This window comes from Mastigoproctus giganteus, chromosome 8 (assembly GCF_048544385.1).
Source record: "Mastigoproctus giganteus isolate SK-2022 chromosome 8, ASM4854438v1, whole genome shotgun sequence".
Taxonomy (NCBI): domain Eukaryota; kingdom Metazoa; phylum Arthropoda; class Arachnida; order Uropygi; family Thelyphonidae; genus Mastigoproctus; species Mastigoproctus giganteus.
In genome coordinates this window covers 122,491,722-122,507,622 of record NC_143582.1, presented here as the reverse complement: position 1 = coordinate 122,507,622, position 15,901 = coordinate 122,491,722, and the positions used below count along the sequence as shown (strand labels likewise).

General features: G+C 35.6%; 1 protein-coding gene across 3 annotated transcripts in view; it reads left to right on the top strand.

Moving 5' to 3' along the window:
- The window catches only part of LOC150081794 (RNA-binding protein 25), a 769,112-nt gene that overhangs the window by 608,381 nt on the left and 144,830 nt on the right, over positions 1 to 15,901 (top strand). For all 3 annotated transcript variants that reach the window (XM_090378892.1, XM_090378890.1, XM_090378891.1), the window contains 2 exons: positions 3,771 to 3,873; positions 6,946 to 7,035. In XM_090378892.1, the coding sequence (XP_090235018.1) occupies positions 3,771 to 3,873; positions 6,946 to 7,035 (193 nt within the window). The remainder of the gene's footprint in view (positions 1 to 3,770; positions 3,874 to 6,945; positions 7,036 to 15,901) is intronic.

The following is a 15,901-nucleotide window of genomic DNA, read 5'->3' as shown; positions in this document are numbered from 1 at the left end:
TTTCTACCTTCGAATACCACATCACTGATTCAGCCTCTTGACAGGGGAATAATAAAAACCTTTAAGACCTTTTTTAAATCAGATATGATGCAAAGAATCATCCAGTCTATAGATGATGGTTTGGGCATTTGGGCATATCATCTGATATCGCAAAGCAGATAACTGTTCTAGATGCACTTCATATAACAATGAGTGCCTGGAATTAAGTTTTTGAAACCTGCATTAACAACTGTTTCAAAAAATGTGGATGTGATGGTCAACTAAGTCACTATACTGATCAATTTGAAAGTCTAAAGACATGAGTAATAGCAGTTTAATGATTGCATGGACTAGATGGTGATCTACAAGTTACTACAGCTTTAACAGATGAAGAAATTGCCCAGTCTGTTACTGATAATTTTGCCAAGGAGGAGGAAAAGAAAGATGAACCCAAACGAATTTCAGTTACAAAACAGCAAACTTATGAAGCTACAGCCGTCCTGAGGAGAGTGTTGGAAGAAACTGGTGCAAGTGATCATGAATATAGACTTTTATACAATATTGAAAATTCTATAAACAGACTTTTCAGTGATAAACAGTTTAAAATAAGTGACTATTTTAAATTGTCATCATATTACAAAGTGTTATGTTAAATTAATATAGATAGTATGAATCAGAGCTGTAATACTCAATATGTTCTATGTTGGTATTAATATTTGTAAAATATTACAGCTGTGATTCATACTATCTAATTCATTTTTTAAACTTTTATTGACTATTTCATTCACTTCTTGTCTCTCCAGTAGTAAACTATCGATACACACAATTATGGGAGATTTTTTGAATGGCTTGGTGCAAAATTACATTAAATCAACACTAAGGTACTCGGCCCAAAGTTACACATTTCTTTTCTAAAATATTGCCTTCAAAACAACATCATTCCGAAGTTTGCCAGGGTTAATTTAAGTCAAAAAATTTCAGGCATAAAACAACTAACACTGGCCACATCACGTAATATTGTTAAGCTTGCCTTAAAATCTCGATATTCGAATAAACAAAAATTCCTTTTCCAGGTTAGGAAGCTTCGCGATAAATTAAAAAATTATCTACATCCGAACGATTGGTCTGTATTGATGACCTCCATAGATATCCGACGGGAAGCACAGGCCTCAGAAATAAAAAAACAGACATTAATAAGTTGGAAACATTATCGGATAGGTCAAGACGCATTCATGCGAATTCTAACACATTGTCGAGGGCTTACGACCAAGTTCATACGAGTTGGGTGACAACCTTCCCACAGACACACAACGTACTACCACAGAATATGTCAGCTAGTTCACAAACATCCCCTCACCCAGTATTCAACGAACCGACATATCAACAGGTTACAAATCTTTCCTCATGTATGCTATCGCAGGACCAGATTTCACTTTTGTCCAAAGGACTAAATTATAATTTACCACCTCGAAAACTACCTAAAAAGCAATGTGTAATTGATATTGAATTTGGACTTCGTAATGTTCCACAAAAAGATTTATTTATTCAACAAGTTAACCAAGTAGTGAATAACATAAAAGAAAAGCGAATTCCTAAAGAGAACTTCGGAGAAATAGGGGCATTATTTACAGAGGGCAGATAAAGGAGATACAGTGATAATACTAGATAAACTTGATTATATTAATAAGTTAGATTCAGTTATTTCAGATACCTCCACTTATCTTGAAGTAGACCGGGCACTGTTTACCAATTTGGTCAATCAATATTTCCTATTCGACCTATTGTTTCCTACAGGAACTCGGCATTTTCATCCTTAGCCACACATGTATATAACGGTGCGCCTCCGTAGCCAGGTGGGAAGGAGCAGCAGTGCGTAGCACACGCTTCTTGATTAAACCGGGGTTTGAGCCCGTCACCACCAAATACGGAGGATGCGGAAAGGTCAGTGAATGACCACCACATATCCCCGGAGCAATATGGCCAATATGGCCCATTCACCTACAAAAAAAAACTAAAACATCTTTAATTCCATTGCCACAATAAACCGAATTAGGGTACAGGCTAAGGATAGGATACAAAATACTACACCAACCAACAATAGTAATATCAATAAATACTTCATTTCTGTCCCATATTGAACAATGGCACAAACAGCTTAATAGATTCTTTAAAGATTCCGAGTTTAAAATTGTGGCCAGGCCAATATGGAAGTTACACGCTATACTGAACAATCGCTCGGTTCTTTTCGCGTTCGCAACACAAATTAATGATCTTGTATACAACATTTCTTGCTGTGATTGCGTCTCGTCTTACCAAGGTTTGACGCGATTTTCTCTTAATATTCATGTAAATCAACATGAAGCCTCAGTTAGTGCTTCTCATTTGGCAGCGTCAGAATTAGCCTTTCATGCCATTAACGAAAAACATACTTTTTTATTTAACGAGGCCAAAATACTTATGTTCAACGTAATTATACGCGACTATTAATTGCAGAAACCATAGAAATTAAATTTCACGAGAATTCTGTTAATGTTCGGCGGCCATATTTAATTTCCGATGCGTCAACAAATAATCACAATTTAAGTTTCAGGTTCAATTCCTTTGGTCACGACATACGGTCGAAAAGCGTTGTCAGCTTGAGGAAGGAAAATCGTTTTGAATATTTTCGTTCGATTCTTTTTAATTGTGTTAAATTGATTTTTAATTGTTTTAAATTGATTTTGATTTGAATTGTGTAAAATTGGTTTTTAATTATTTATATTTTACTCTAATGTAAGTTGCTGATTTTTTCGTTTTAATTTCTGGAGAGTATCATACGGAAGTGTTCTACATACTATATTGAGGTAAACTCCTCTTATTATTTTACAAATGTTAAATTAATATGTATATAAATTAAGGTATGTACATAAGTATAAATTTATTTTTATTTTGCTAACCTGTGGATAATGTTCTTACAATTTTCACATATCATTTAATTGGTAATAGAGTGTAAATTTGTTTTTATATCTTTATTTTTATAGCCTGTGGTTAATATTCGTCAATTTTCGATTATTAAAATCGCCATTTATTAGGATCACCATTCAATTTTCAAGCATGATCACTATTACTGTGTGTATATATATATATATTTTTTTTTTTTTTTTATCGTATCAATTTCATTTTATGAATATCATGTTTTAGGCTGAGAAATTACATTTTCATGACCTAATAGTTATAGTAATAATGGAGCATGTAATGCAAGAAAGCAAGCATATGAGCTTATGTAGCATCAGCCAAAAAAAAAAAAAAAACCATTTCACACATTCATTCCCTCTAAAACTTTGTCCAGTTCCTCTTTGAATTTATTTAAGCTATGAACTTCCACAGCAACAGATGGAAGTTTGTTCCAGCAATTAACCGCCCACTGGTTAAAGTAACCCTTCAAATATTTTCAGACATAAGTTATATGTACTTTCTCAGAGTGCCATTCATTACTTCTGCTGACTTATTTTTTTAATGTTATTATTTCCCAAAAATAACGTAACTCATCTTGAGATTTGCTGTACGATTGTTTTCATTACTTCTTAACAACGTTTGGATAATCGGAGTAAAGAATTTGTTAACTTCAGACCATTAACTTAAAACCAGACATTAATTTGAAAGCCAGTAATAATGTGATAAAGTTAACAGTATTATCCTTTTTTGTACTCATTATATGATTTTGCTTTTGATGACTGTTGATTTCTTTTTCTTAATGAATTATATAAGTTTGAGGTAAAAATTACCCCCCCCCCCTCCCCCCATTCCCACAGATCCAGAGACAAAGACTGGGATAAAGAAGAGGAAGAGGCTGAAACTTATGAAAGAAAGAAAATGGAACGAAAATTGAAAGAAAAGGAGGCTGCATACCAAGAGGTACTATTCTTTTTATGAAATCATAGGTATAGTGATGCAACTTGAATATTACTTGTGCGTAGAGCATTATGTGGGGCATAGAGCATTACTATTCTTTTTATGAAATCATAGGTATAGTGATGCAACTTGAATATTACTTGTGCATAGAGCATTATGTGGGACTAAACTAAACTTCAGTAATCGAAAACCCTTAACTCCTATTTTAAGAGCAAATAATATAGGTTTTTTGAAACTTAGCTGATTTTACTACAGAGACTTAAAAATTAGTTAATAATTTCCTGTTAAAAAATGATCTTGCTTGAAATAGTAACATTTTCAAATTCAGTTTCGATTTTTTTTCTGTTTAATCCTGTTTAATATTATTTTTTAAAGTTTCAATTAATACGGCGGTTTCCAATTATATCCATGTTCGTTATGTTCGACGGTGGTTCCACTTTTTCAGCATTTTTGCACATTACACGCTGAGCAGAGGGTCCGAGAATGGCATGGTGTGCCATTTTATTGGCAGTAATTCAGTTTGTTTATAGCACTTGTGTGCTCTACATCTCTTTGTATTCTGGTGATTTTTCAAACTTTTTAAAGTTATTATTATTATTAGCTATATGGTGCAAGGAAGACTGAGGCTTATGCTGCACCAGCCAAAAAAAAAAAAAAAAAAAAATTCCAGTTACCCTGAGAGAGAGAGAGAGAGAGAGAGAGAGAGAGAGAGAGGAGAGAGAGAGTTAAAAGTAGAAGGGAATCACCAAGAAAGAGAAGATTGATGATATCCAGCTCAGGACCCTGGGTGTACCAAGCCCATACTCGCCAGATGTGAGCCCCTGGGGTTAATTTATTATATTGTATTATATATAATATTTTTGTGCTAATTACAATGGCATCTAAGCGTAGTACTTTTTTTACTAGCGATAAAAAAACAAGTCATAACCTTCTTACTTTAAATGCCAAGTTAGAAAGGATTAAACTAAGTGAGCATGCTGTCTATGGCTAAGAGAGGCAATAAGCTAGGTTTGGCTCGCCATACAGTTAGTACAATTGTGAACGCTAAGGAGAAACTGTTGAAGGAAATTAGAAGTGCTACACCAGTGAACACTAAAGTTATAAGAAAATGTGATAGCCTTATTGCTGACAGCGAAAAACCTTTACTGATGTGGATTGAAGATCAAACCAGTGACAACATGCCTTTAAGCCGAGCCATCATCTAGGACAAGGCCATAAGTGTCTTCAATGCTGTGAAGGCTGAGAGAGGTGAGGAAGCTGCTGAGGATAAATTCGAAGCTAGCAGAGGCTGGTTTAATGGGTTTAAGGAAAGAAGCCATGCCATCTCCACAATATCAAAGTGCAGGGTGAAGCAGCTAGTTCTGATACAGTAGATGCAGAAAGTTATCTATGTGATCTTTCTAAGATCATCGAAGAGGGTGGGTATACTAAGCAGCAGATTTTCAACCTGGACGAAGCAGCCCTATATTGGAAGATGATGCCGTCTAGGACTTGTATTGCTAAAGAGGAGAAGTCAATTGCCTGGCTTCAAAACTGCGAAAGACAGGCTAACTCTCTTGTTAGTTGCTAATGCAGCTGGTGATTGCAAGTTAAAACCTATGATGGTTTATCACTCAGAAAATCGTAGGGTCCTAAAAAAAAAAAAGTATGCAAAAGCTAGCGTCCCTGTTTATTATAAATCTAATTCAAAAGCATGGATGGCTGGAGATCTTTTCTCAAATTGGTTCGCGAACTATTTTAAGCCAACAGTTGAGACTTATTGCAAGGGAAAAAAAATTCCTTTTAAGATTTTACTTCTTGCAGATAATTCCCCTAGCCATCCTAGAGCTCTGATTGGTTTGTACAAGGAGATAAATGTTATTTTTCTACCTGCAGATACAACTTAATTGTTGCAGCCTGTGGACCAAGGTATAATTGCAGCATTTAAATCATATTAAGTAAGTATTAACTTTTGCTATGGGTATAAATGCCTTAGACAGTGGTACAGTAGCTGGGCATAAACAAAATAAATTAAGAGCATCTTGAAAAGGCTTCACGATTTTGGATGGTATAAAAACTATTAGTGATGCATGGGAGGAAGTTAAAGAAACAACATCGAAAGGTGCTTGGAAGAAGTTAATTCCCACACTTATTGTCGATTTTGAAGGCTTTGAGAATTCAGTGAAAGAAGTGACTAAAAATGAGGAAATGCCAAAGGAATTAGAATTGGAAGTCGAGCCTCAGGTTGTGGCAGAATTGCTTAGCTCTCACGATGAGACCCTAACAGACAAAGATCTTCTTCTGATTGAAGAGCAAAGAAGGATGTTTCACGAAGAGGAGTCCCATCCTTATGATATTCCTGCTATCCCTAGAGAAATGTTCACTGAGGAATTGGAAGAAGCTATCAACTGTATAGAAACAGAAATGGCAGCTTCTGAGAGAATTGATCCAAATTTCAAAAGAAGTTCTATAGTGAATGCAAGACTTCTAGATGATATTGCATGCTATAAAGAAATTCTAAGGGAAAGGAGACGGAAATTTACGTGACCAAGTTCATTGTTTTCCTACTTTACGAAAGTACCATCGCAACCTTCGACAGCAACAGCTAGCCTTGAACAATCTTCACCGTCAACAGCAACACAAATCCCTGCAAGGACTTCAACCAAGTTTCCATTGTCAAAACTAATAAGATTCATTAATTATTTAGATAATGAAAATGTGCCATCTCCTTTAGCCTTCCTACAATAAATATATTCCTTTTTTCAAATTTACAATCGTCAATCACTATAATCTAAGGGCGAAAATATTAATGTAAACAATGTGTGTACTATATATTCATTTGATTTTCGTATCGTGTTGAGGCATAGCTCTGTTGCTCACTTAATATATGATAGTTTAAACATGTTTTATATTAAAACAAGCTTTTATATACATTCACAAGTGAAAAAAAAAGGCCATTTTCCACTTTTTGGCGGATGTCTGGAACCTATCCTGCCATATGAGTTGGGCCCTACTGTAGCCATGAATTTTTCAAAATTTGTTACTAATTGTACCTCTTTTCGAATTCTAAATTTCATGATTTTTTGATTCTTTCAGAGAGTGAAAAACTGGGAAGCAAGAGAAAAAAGAAGGGCTAAGGAATATGAAAAAGAGAGAAGTAAATTAGAAGAACAAAAACGAGATGAGGTAATGGAAAATTCTGCATTATAATTGATTGTGTGTAGTTCTTTGTCAGGCCTGCCTGCCAAAATGTCTTAAATTTGAAATTAAAAATGTAAAAAAAGTGATGTTAATCTGAACTTCAGTATTTCTTCATTATTGGTTTGACTTTTGATCTCTGTCTTTAATACATTTGTAATAGAAGAAGTTTGGCCATCAAAAATAATAAAAGGAAAGTTTTGGTTCAACTTTGCAAAGCCAATTCTTGAATATAATTATCAAGTACACTAAAGCAAGAATTTACAATTAATGACTACTTTAACTTCCACTAAAATCTGAAGCAAATGAATAGAAATGCTCACTAGTGTCAGAGGTTGTTTACTTCTCCAGTTACTGAGACACTTAGGAGTTTCAAATTTTGCTTCAAGTTTTGTTCACCAACAGAGAAGATAAAGTGTAAATGTGAGCATTAAAAATTGTTATGAAAGTGCATGTGTAAAGTGGTGCACTATGGCCATAGATGCTGATGCACCTAAAAATTCCCCAATGAAACATGCATATGTAAAATGTGTCAGGGAAGGGGATTTTAAAAACTTAAATAAAAATATACTTTTTCAATATAAAAACACAGATTTTTCATGTTTTTCATAATAAATTGAAATTAAATGTGGTTTTTCAAAAAAAAAGTGAACAATTTTTAAGAATTTCATGCATTTATTTCAAACAGGAGACAAAAATCAATCAACTGCCTGTTAATGTTTTTTGTTTAACATTTCTGACAAAGCATTAAATTCAAATCAATTTCAAGAGTTTTTAATTAAGATCAAAATTTGTAGTGTTCGTTTGTCAATCAATGTCTGAAGTTTGATAAACATTATCTATTTACAACACTCACCTGTAGAAAACAGATAAGAATGCAGGTGTTTCTTTAATGCATAATATGACTGTTAAATTAATTGAAAGCATGAATTACATAATTTGTTTGGGGGTAATACAGGCAGTCCTTGCTTTGCACAGTTCCGATATGCACGAATTTTAGTTAAATAATACCAGTCCCCCAACAACACGGTTCAACTTTCATTTGCCACGGTATATTGACTGTGAATAACTGCATAAAGTAAAAACTTCGTTTCTAGCTTTTCAATCCACAAATAACTAAAAAATTGATGCACATCATGACCATGACCAATCACGTGACTTTTTTCTAAGTCTGTTTGGTCATTGGTCACTGCACATCTGTTATTCAGTTCAAGCACAGACATCAAAGTGTGTGTAGTTGTATTCCCTCCTTGTCTCTCAGAGATAAATCCACATGACATTTTACAAAAATGGATAATCGAAAGAGGGAATTGGCCAGCAAAGATGAAAGTGCAGCAAAGAAACGAAAAATTCTGGAAGTGAAATTGAATGTAATTAGACGATTTGAAATTGGCAACGACAAAGCGAAGATAGGACAAGACTTAAGCATGCATGAAGCTACAGTACGAACCATATTAATAAATAAATAAATTTTCTCTTTATACTCCTGGATGACCAAATGGTCAGAGGAGTTCACAAGATAGGCAGAATACAAGAAATAGCACCCTCATGCCTGACCACTCGGCTACAGCAGCCGATGAATACAAAAAACAAGGTAAAGTCGCTTCAACATCTTTTAGTTTAAATTGCACCAGGAACAGAAAGCCGCTTAAGGTTGAAATGGAGCGTTTACTTCTACATTGGATTGAAGACTATAATAAAAAAATAATCCCAATCAGTTTGGTGAGCATTCAGGCCAAAGCATTGAAGTTAGTTAGTTACATGGAGACTGAAGAACCTTTTGCAGCCAGTAAAGCCTGATTTCATTGTTTCAGAAGTTGGCATGAACTGATTAATTTTAAGCTATCTGTTGAAGCTGGTAGCACAGATAAGGATGCTTCTCTGAAATTTGCACCCAGATTCCAAGGATTAGTTAAGGCAGGTGGAATTTTGACTTCTCTGAAATTTGCACCCAGATTCCAATTAGTTATAATGATCATCAAATATTTAATATTCATGAGATGAGATGGGTATTTTTTGGAAGGCAACCCCATCAGGAACTTAAGCAATGAAAGATGTAGGATTGTGAAGTGGCCATGAAGGAATTGAAGATAGATTAACTGCTTTATTAGGAGGCAACATAGAGGGTGACTTTAAATTAAAACCTATGCTTATCTATCGGTCTGCGAATCCCAGAGCATTAAAAAATCATAACAAAGCATCTTTACCAGTCATTTTGCAGGGAAATAAAAGGTTATGGGTTACAATAACATTGTTTCAAGGTTTTTAGTAGAGATGAGGATTTTTTTTTTTTTTTTTTTTTGTCCAGCTGTAGAGAGATACTGTATGCAAAATAATTTAACTTTTGAAGCCCTACTACTGTTGGATAATGCTCCATGTGACCCTGGTTCTCTTGGGGACTTCAATGAAAATGTGAAAATTTGCTCTTTACTACCAAACAACTTCATTAATCCAGCCAGTAGACCAAGGAGTTATTTCAACTTTTAAAGCATATTATCTTAGACAGACTTTCGGACAGGCTATTGATGCTACAACTGGAGATCATGCAATTTCTTTAGCTGAGTTTTGGAAGAAATGTGACATAAAGCATGCGATTGAAAATATTCAAGCATCGGGGCAGGAAGTAACAGCAAGTAATTTGCGTGCAGTATGGCGAAAACCTTTATTGCACTGTGCAAATAACTTTGCAGGATTTGAATCGAGCATAAATGAAATTATACAAGAAAGAGCTGACTGTAGGAATATTGACACTCCTGCCGTTCAAGAGACTCTAGATATGCAGCCAGAGGAATTTCGTGAAGGATAACTTATTGACATAAATGAGGAAAGTGGTTGTGATGAAGATATCCCAGAGGAAGTGACAGCGGCAAAAACTTTACATTATAGGAACTCTCGGTGAAATTTCATGACATTGAAAGCGCAAAGGATAAAATGCTGGAAGCTGATCCAAACTTATAAAGGAGTATGACAATTCGCCAAGGCATAGAAAAGATGCTCGCTCCATATCGTAAGTTATATGACAAGAAGCAGGCAAGCTCAACCTGCTCTTGATAAGTGGTTTACAAAGAAATAAAACACCTTTATTCTGAATTTTTCTAATGTTTTAAATTACAGTGTAATAAATAAATATTAGTTTTACTCCTTTTTTCATACGTTTATAACCAACAGTAAGAAAGTTTTAATGTTTTGACAAAAAATTTTAAAGGTCACGGAACAATCGTAATTTTTCCCTTTGATTATTAAGATCACTTTGCACGGTCATTTTTATGGTCCTGCAGTACTGTGCAAAGTGAGGACTGCTTGTATACATTAGTTAATTTCTTCGTAACCTAAAAGTATACGTTAGTTAACTTATTCATAACCTGGGGCTATTGCCCTAAACAAATTACGTAATTTTCAAATACTGCACACCATCGGGCCTCTCTCACACATTGTGGAGTTATACTTTACAACTGAGTTGTCATTATTGCAACGCCATCATACCTGCCCACCTGTCCACCCACCGATGAAGAGTTAATAAGCTCAGAAACGGTGCTGTCTGGAAGGTTGTATCTGCCGAGAATAAGTAGCTGTTTGTTGTTTGGTTTTTAGGAGCATTAGCAACTAAGGTGATATTGCTCCGGGGATATGCAGTAGTCATTCCCTGACCTTTCCACATTCTCCATATTTGGTGGGCATGGGCTCGAACCCTGGTATAATCAAGAAGCGTGTGCTACGCACTGCTGCTCCTGCCCACCTGGCTACGGAGGCGCCGCAGAATAAGTAGCAGTAGTCTTCTCTATTAGAGAAGCGTTACTTATTCGAGGTAGTGCAATAACATCGCAACTCGTTATGAAGTCATTTACAATATGAGGTATACTTAAATTATGCCAATTTTTTAACTAATTAGTAGTTGGCTTCGTGTAAACATGATGCTATAGCACAAACCTATACTTTAGTTGAAAGCGTGAATTAACAGCAAACTAAAATCATCCCCAGATCACTGAATTGCACATTAACATTCTTAGTTGTTTGTTACAGTTATAGATAGGATGAACATATCAGTAAATGAAGCAAAGTTCCCCCCCCCCCCCCCAGGAACTGCTATCTGCCAAAAAAATGGAATATGCAATAAGTGTGAGAAAGTAGTGACTCGGGAAAGTCGTGTTTATATTATTAACTTGATTTCTAAAGTTTTCAGATTCTGCAACATTTCTTTATTAAACTTTATCTTCTTATTGACTACCAGCTGACATTTCCACTGTCAGCTGGTAGTCTGGTGAAATTTGGAATTTTCTTGAAATTTCAACCTTGGAAGTTGGAAAATTTCTGCATTAGAAATTTATAATGAGAAATTTAGTTAGAAAGGTAAACACAAATTCCCAATATAGTTTGCTATAAGTTCCTGCATTCTCGCTATTACTCTATTCCGTTTCTCAGCAGAATACAGCTCCCTACATACAGTTTCGGTTAATAACATGTCTGTCCTATCTTTAATTTTGACAAATGATCCGGAATGTAAAATTGCCCATTTGGGATTTTTGGAGATGTTACTTTAATGATCACATCAACTGGATGTAAGAGAACTTGTTGTATGGTAGTTTGTAAATAACAATCTGAGGTATGAAAAAATTTGGTGAGTACTATGATTCATATCATATGCACTACAATTCAGTGTATTGCAAACAAGCCGGAAATTAAGTTTGGGAAAGTAAGAGAAATATTAGTAACCTGGACAAGAGAAATAAAGAAATATAGAAAAAAGGAAAGAATTTATATATATATATATATTTTTTTTTTTATCAATTTATTTTGTGTAAAAGTATTCAAGCAAGTTATCGGTCCTTTATGTTTGTCACTGACATTCTCTCAGGTATGACGAGCTTAAGCTTGTTACCTCAGAATCTAAAACGCTGATGTGACTGATATTCTGTTGATAATTTTAAGTAATCAGAATATTTTGTTGAAGTGCAGTTGTTTTGTGACAACGAAATCCTCTGCTTGTACTCTCACAATGGTAGGACTTTTAATAATCTTGGCTGTGTCTCCAGATGCAAGTTTCAAAACACTGCACCTGGTATACTGCAGGCGACTATCCAGAGATTAAGAGTGGGGTGTCTTCACCATGCAGAGGAATTACCGGTATCACCAAACAATAATTGGTGGTAGATCACTCTCATCATCCGGTCCACTTTGTTTATTAGAAGGTTGGAGTAGTGAAATCTATCTTTAATCTCCAGAGCAAAGCCCCCACAACCCCCATCACTTCCATCATGCAGTATGACTTATGACTGTTGAGGTTATGATGAGCCTTGTGTAAAGTGTGTTAGTCATCATTGATGACTGTTGAGTTATGATGAGCCTTGTGGTGAGATCCAATCTTCCTAACATTTCAAGGGTACAGTTCTCACAGTCATGTCGCCAGATAGTCCACTGGACCGAACAGTGGTAACTTACCTCTAGGAGGCATATGAGTCAGTTAGTATATACGCTCTCTGCCTCTACTCTACCAGATAGTGACTGGGGGGAATCCGAGTACTATTTCTATAAGGGTCATTGCGGACCCACATTATGTCAAGAAGCTGGTAATATTCTTTTACTTAATTACAAAATGTAAGATTAAGTAAAGCATTAGGATTAGTAGAGGTATATGATATAGCTCTGCTAATAGCATTAGTAGAGGTAATTTAATGTAAGAAAGCAAGTTTGTACAGCATCAGCTAAAAAAAAAAAAAAAAACACTTTCTATTTCACCCATCCATTCACTCGAAAAGTTGTCTAGTTCTGCGTTTAATTTATTTTAGCTGTCAGCTTCCACAACGACAGATAGAAGTTTGTTCCAGCAATCAACCACTTGCTGGCTAAAGACAAATATCTGCACATCTATGCTACAACTGTCTTTACTCAACTTGAATTTACGTCCCCTCAAGCGAGTAATCTCAAAAAGAGGGAGAATCCTACCATCATTGAGCTTGCTCAAACCATTCAAGGCCTTATGCACCTCAATCAGATCACTCGTCGGTGCCTAGTCTCCATATGGTGCAATTTGCAGAACTTAAGCCTTTCTTCAAAAGCGCAACCTTTGTTAGCAGCCTCAACAATCTCTTTGCTCTTCTAGGTACTCGTTCCAGCAGATCTACATACTTCCTGAAATGAAGCCTCCAGACCTGTATACAATACTCAAGTTGTGGTCTGACCATTGCCTTATACAAGGGAATAATTACCTCCTTATCCCTGCTAGAAAAATTCCTATATAACATTGACAAGATCCCGTGAGCTGCTCTTGCAGACTGTCCATACTGCTCAGAAATCTCCATATCTGACTGTGCAATTACCCTCAGGTCTTGTTCATTCTCCACTATGCTGAGTGTAGTCCACATGGTTGATATTTTACTCTGGGGTTATTGCTACTGACATGCAGTACACCCTAATTCTGTTCCATTTTGCATAATATATTCCCTATCTCCTAATATGTAGGTTAGTGCAAGTGAATCATTTTAACATAGCTATCCAGCAAAGTAGTTAAATTAATTAATTAATTAAATTAGCATCGTTTTGGTTATATCTCATATTGTGACTACCTTCACAACGAGTTTCCACGGTATTGTAACCTCGAATAAATAACATTTCACCAGTGGAGAAGACTATCGTTATTTGTTCTCAGTGGATACCGATTTAAGGCTTAAGTATTTAAGGTCTTTGCCCTTAAATACTTTACAGTAGTAAAGTAAAGTAAATCCTTGACAGTAGAGTCACCGACAATAACTAGTTCTTGTGGGACCAGCACATTCTACCTTGGAGGTTGCCATTGTGTTGCCTGTGCACAGGAGTGAGATCTGGCATTGAGTTGGGCAGCTGAGAGCTTTATCGGCCCCTCATATTAATTTCTTCATGACATATTAATTTCTTTATTTGGCCTTGTTCTGGAATTCTTTATAACAGTGAGAATTCCACCGTTTTATTTTCATTAACTTCAGACTCAGCAAAAGCTGTTTTTGTGTTTAGGCTGATTTTAATAAGACACATGATCCCTTCACACATTCTGTCTTCAATAAATACATTATACATAGTATAGTGGAACTCGTGATCACCAATTTCCACGTGGCACCAGGTGTCTGTTAGCCATATTATATCAGCATCTGTTGTCCTAACTGGTAGTTGAAATTCAGCCATTTTGATGACAGCACTCTTGACTAAGCAATCATGTACTGTCTTATATCTGGCAAAAAGAGGTCTACTGCTGTTATGCTTATCTTCGACAACACTCAGATATGTAGACAGAATCACGTGTGTATTTGGCATTAACCTGTCCTCTAATCTCTCTTGGCATGAGCCCCTTAAAAATATTGCTTCCTCTGCATCTAAAAACCTGGGTTTTCTATTCAGCTCTTGCTATTACTTTTCTTCTGAACAACTACTCACTATATACAAATCTCAAATCCATCCTGCTATGGAATATTGTCCCCACAGATGTGCCCCAACCGTCTCTCACAGGCTTCTAGATTCTTTTCGAACGGGTGCAGTTAGGTTAATTAATGATCCATCTTTACAAATTTTCCTACTCTGTGTCATAGACCTTCCGTTTCTGCTGCATAGCTTTCTGTAGATACTGAGCACTGTTTTCTTTTGAATATGCATCTATAATTCACCCTTTCTCTTGCAATTCAGTCCAAACATATCTAGCAACCAGTCAGCATCCATATACTGTCCAACTTCAAACTCACAGAAACAACTTTTCTTCTTCTTTTATCTTTCAACATCTGTTTTTCTGGAACAACCTTTCTTCACGTGTATTTTCTGAAAACTACTTTCTTCGGAATTTCAAGGCCAGTGTCAACAAGCATCTTCTGTTGTCGTGCCCTTTTACCCACGCATGGTACTAAATACTATAGGTTTTAATACCTTTCATGTTTTGGTTTTTGTGTAAAAGGAAAAATATAAATTTTCAGAATGAGCAGTCCACAGGCACAAAGCTGAAGATAAGAGGCACATATTTATTCTTAAGGATAATAGGAATTTACTGGCCAATCCATTCTGCTATTCCAGAACCATTCAGTCATAAATGGAAAAACTGGTGCATAGTTGGTTTTCTTCCCTCTTTCTTTTGTTATCTCTATCTTAATACCCTTTAAGAAATGCTTTGAGGATCCCTTCTGTGTAGGGGCATTTGTGCATCACATCGAATCCCATCATGATCTGATACATCAGGGTACATCAGGTATTTTATTAAGTAAACAAGGAAAATCAACAGTGTAATTTAAGTAATTTACAGTTCTATACAGACGTTCCATTGCCTTATTTGTTTCTTACAAAAATAAACACTATTTTATCTGTTCTCCTTCATGCTAACCAAGTGTCTTCTGTCTTACCAACCCTTAATCAGAAATACCAAGAGCCTCCATGGGGAAAATGCCTCACTGGCTAGATTTCCTTTCTCTGTAGGTGGGCCTTGACTCCAATTCGAAGTCCCCTCCACAGTACCCAGGCAAGCTTACTCACCTGCCCATAACCATCTGTGGAACTAGTCTAGCACTAATTTTAACTGCTTTTGATTAAAAGTATAAAGCAGCTTTCAAAATGAGCAGTAGAAGATACATCTTAACCAGCCAGTATCCATTAATTTTCTCTACATTTGGTCTCTAGAGCAAGTTACCTCGGTATGAAATTCCTAAAAATACAACCAACAGAAGTGAAAGTAAAGTGTGATAGAAAGGAATATAATTGTTTCTCAAAATTTAAACTGTCCATGGTACTTTGTTATAGGCCCTCTAAAAACATAGAAAACAAAGATGGTCAGTGTGCACTTTGAAAATTTTGAATTTTATTGTGAATAGTTAATTAACCATTTACAGCAGCTTGTTAAATGTTTGCATTG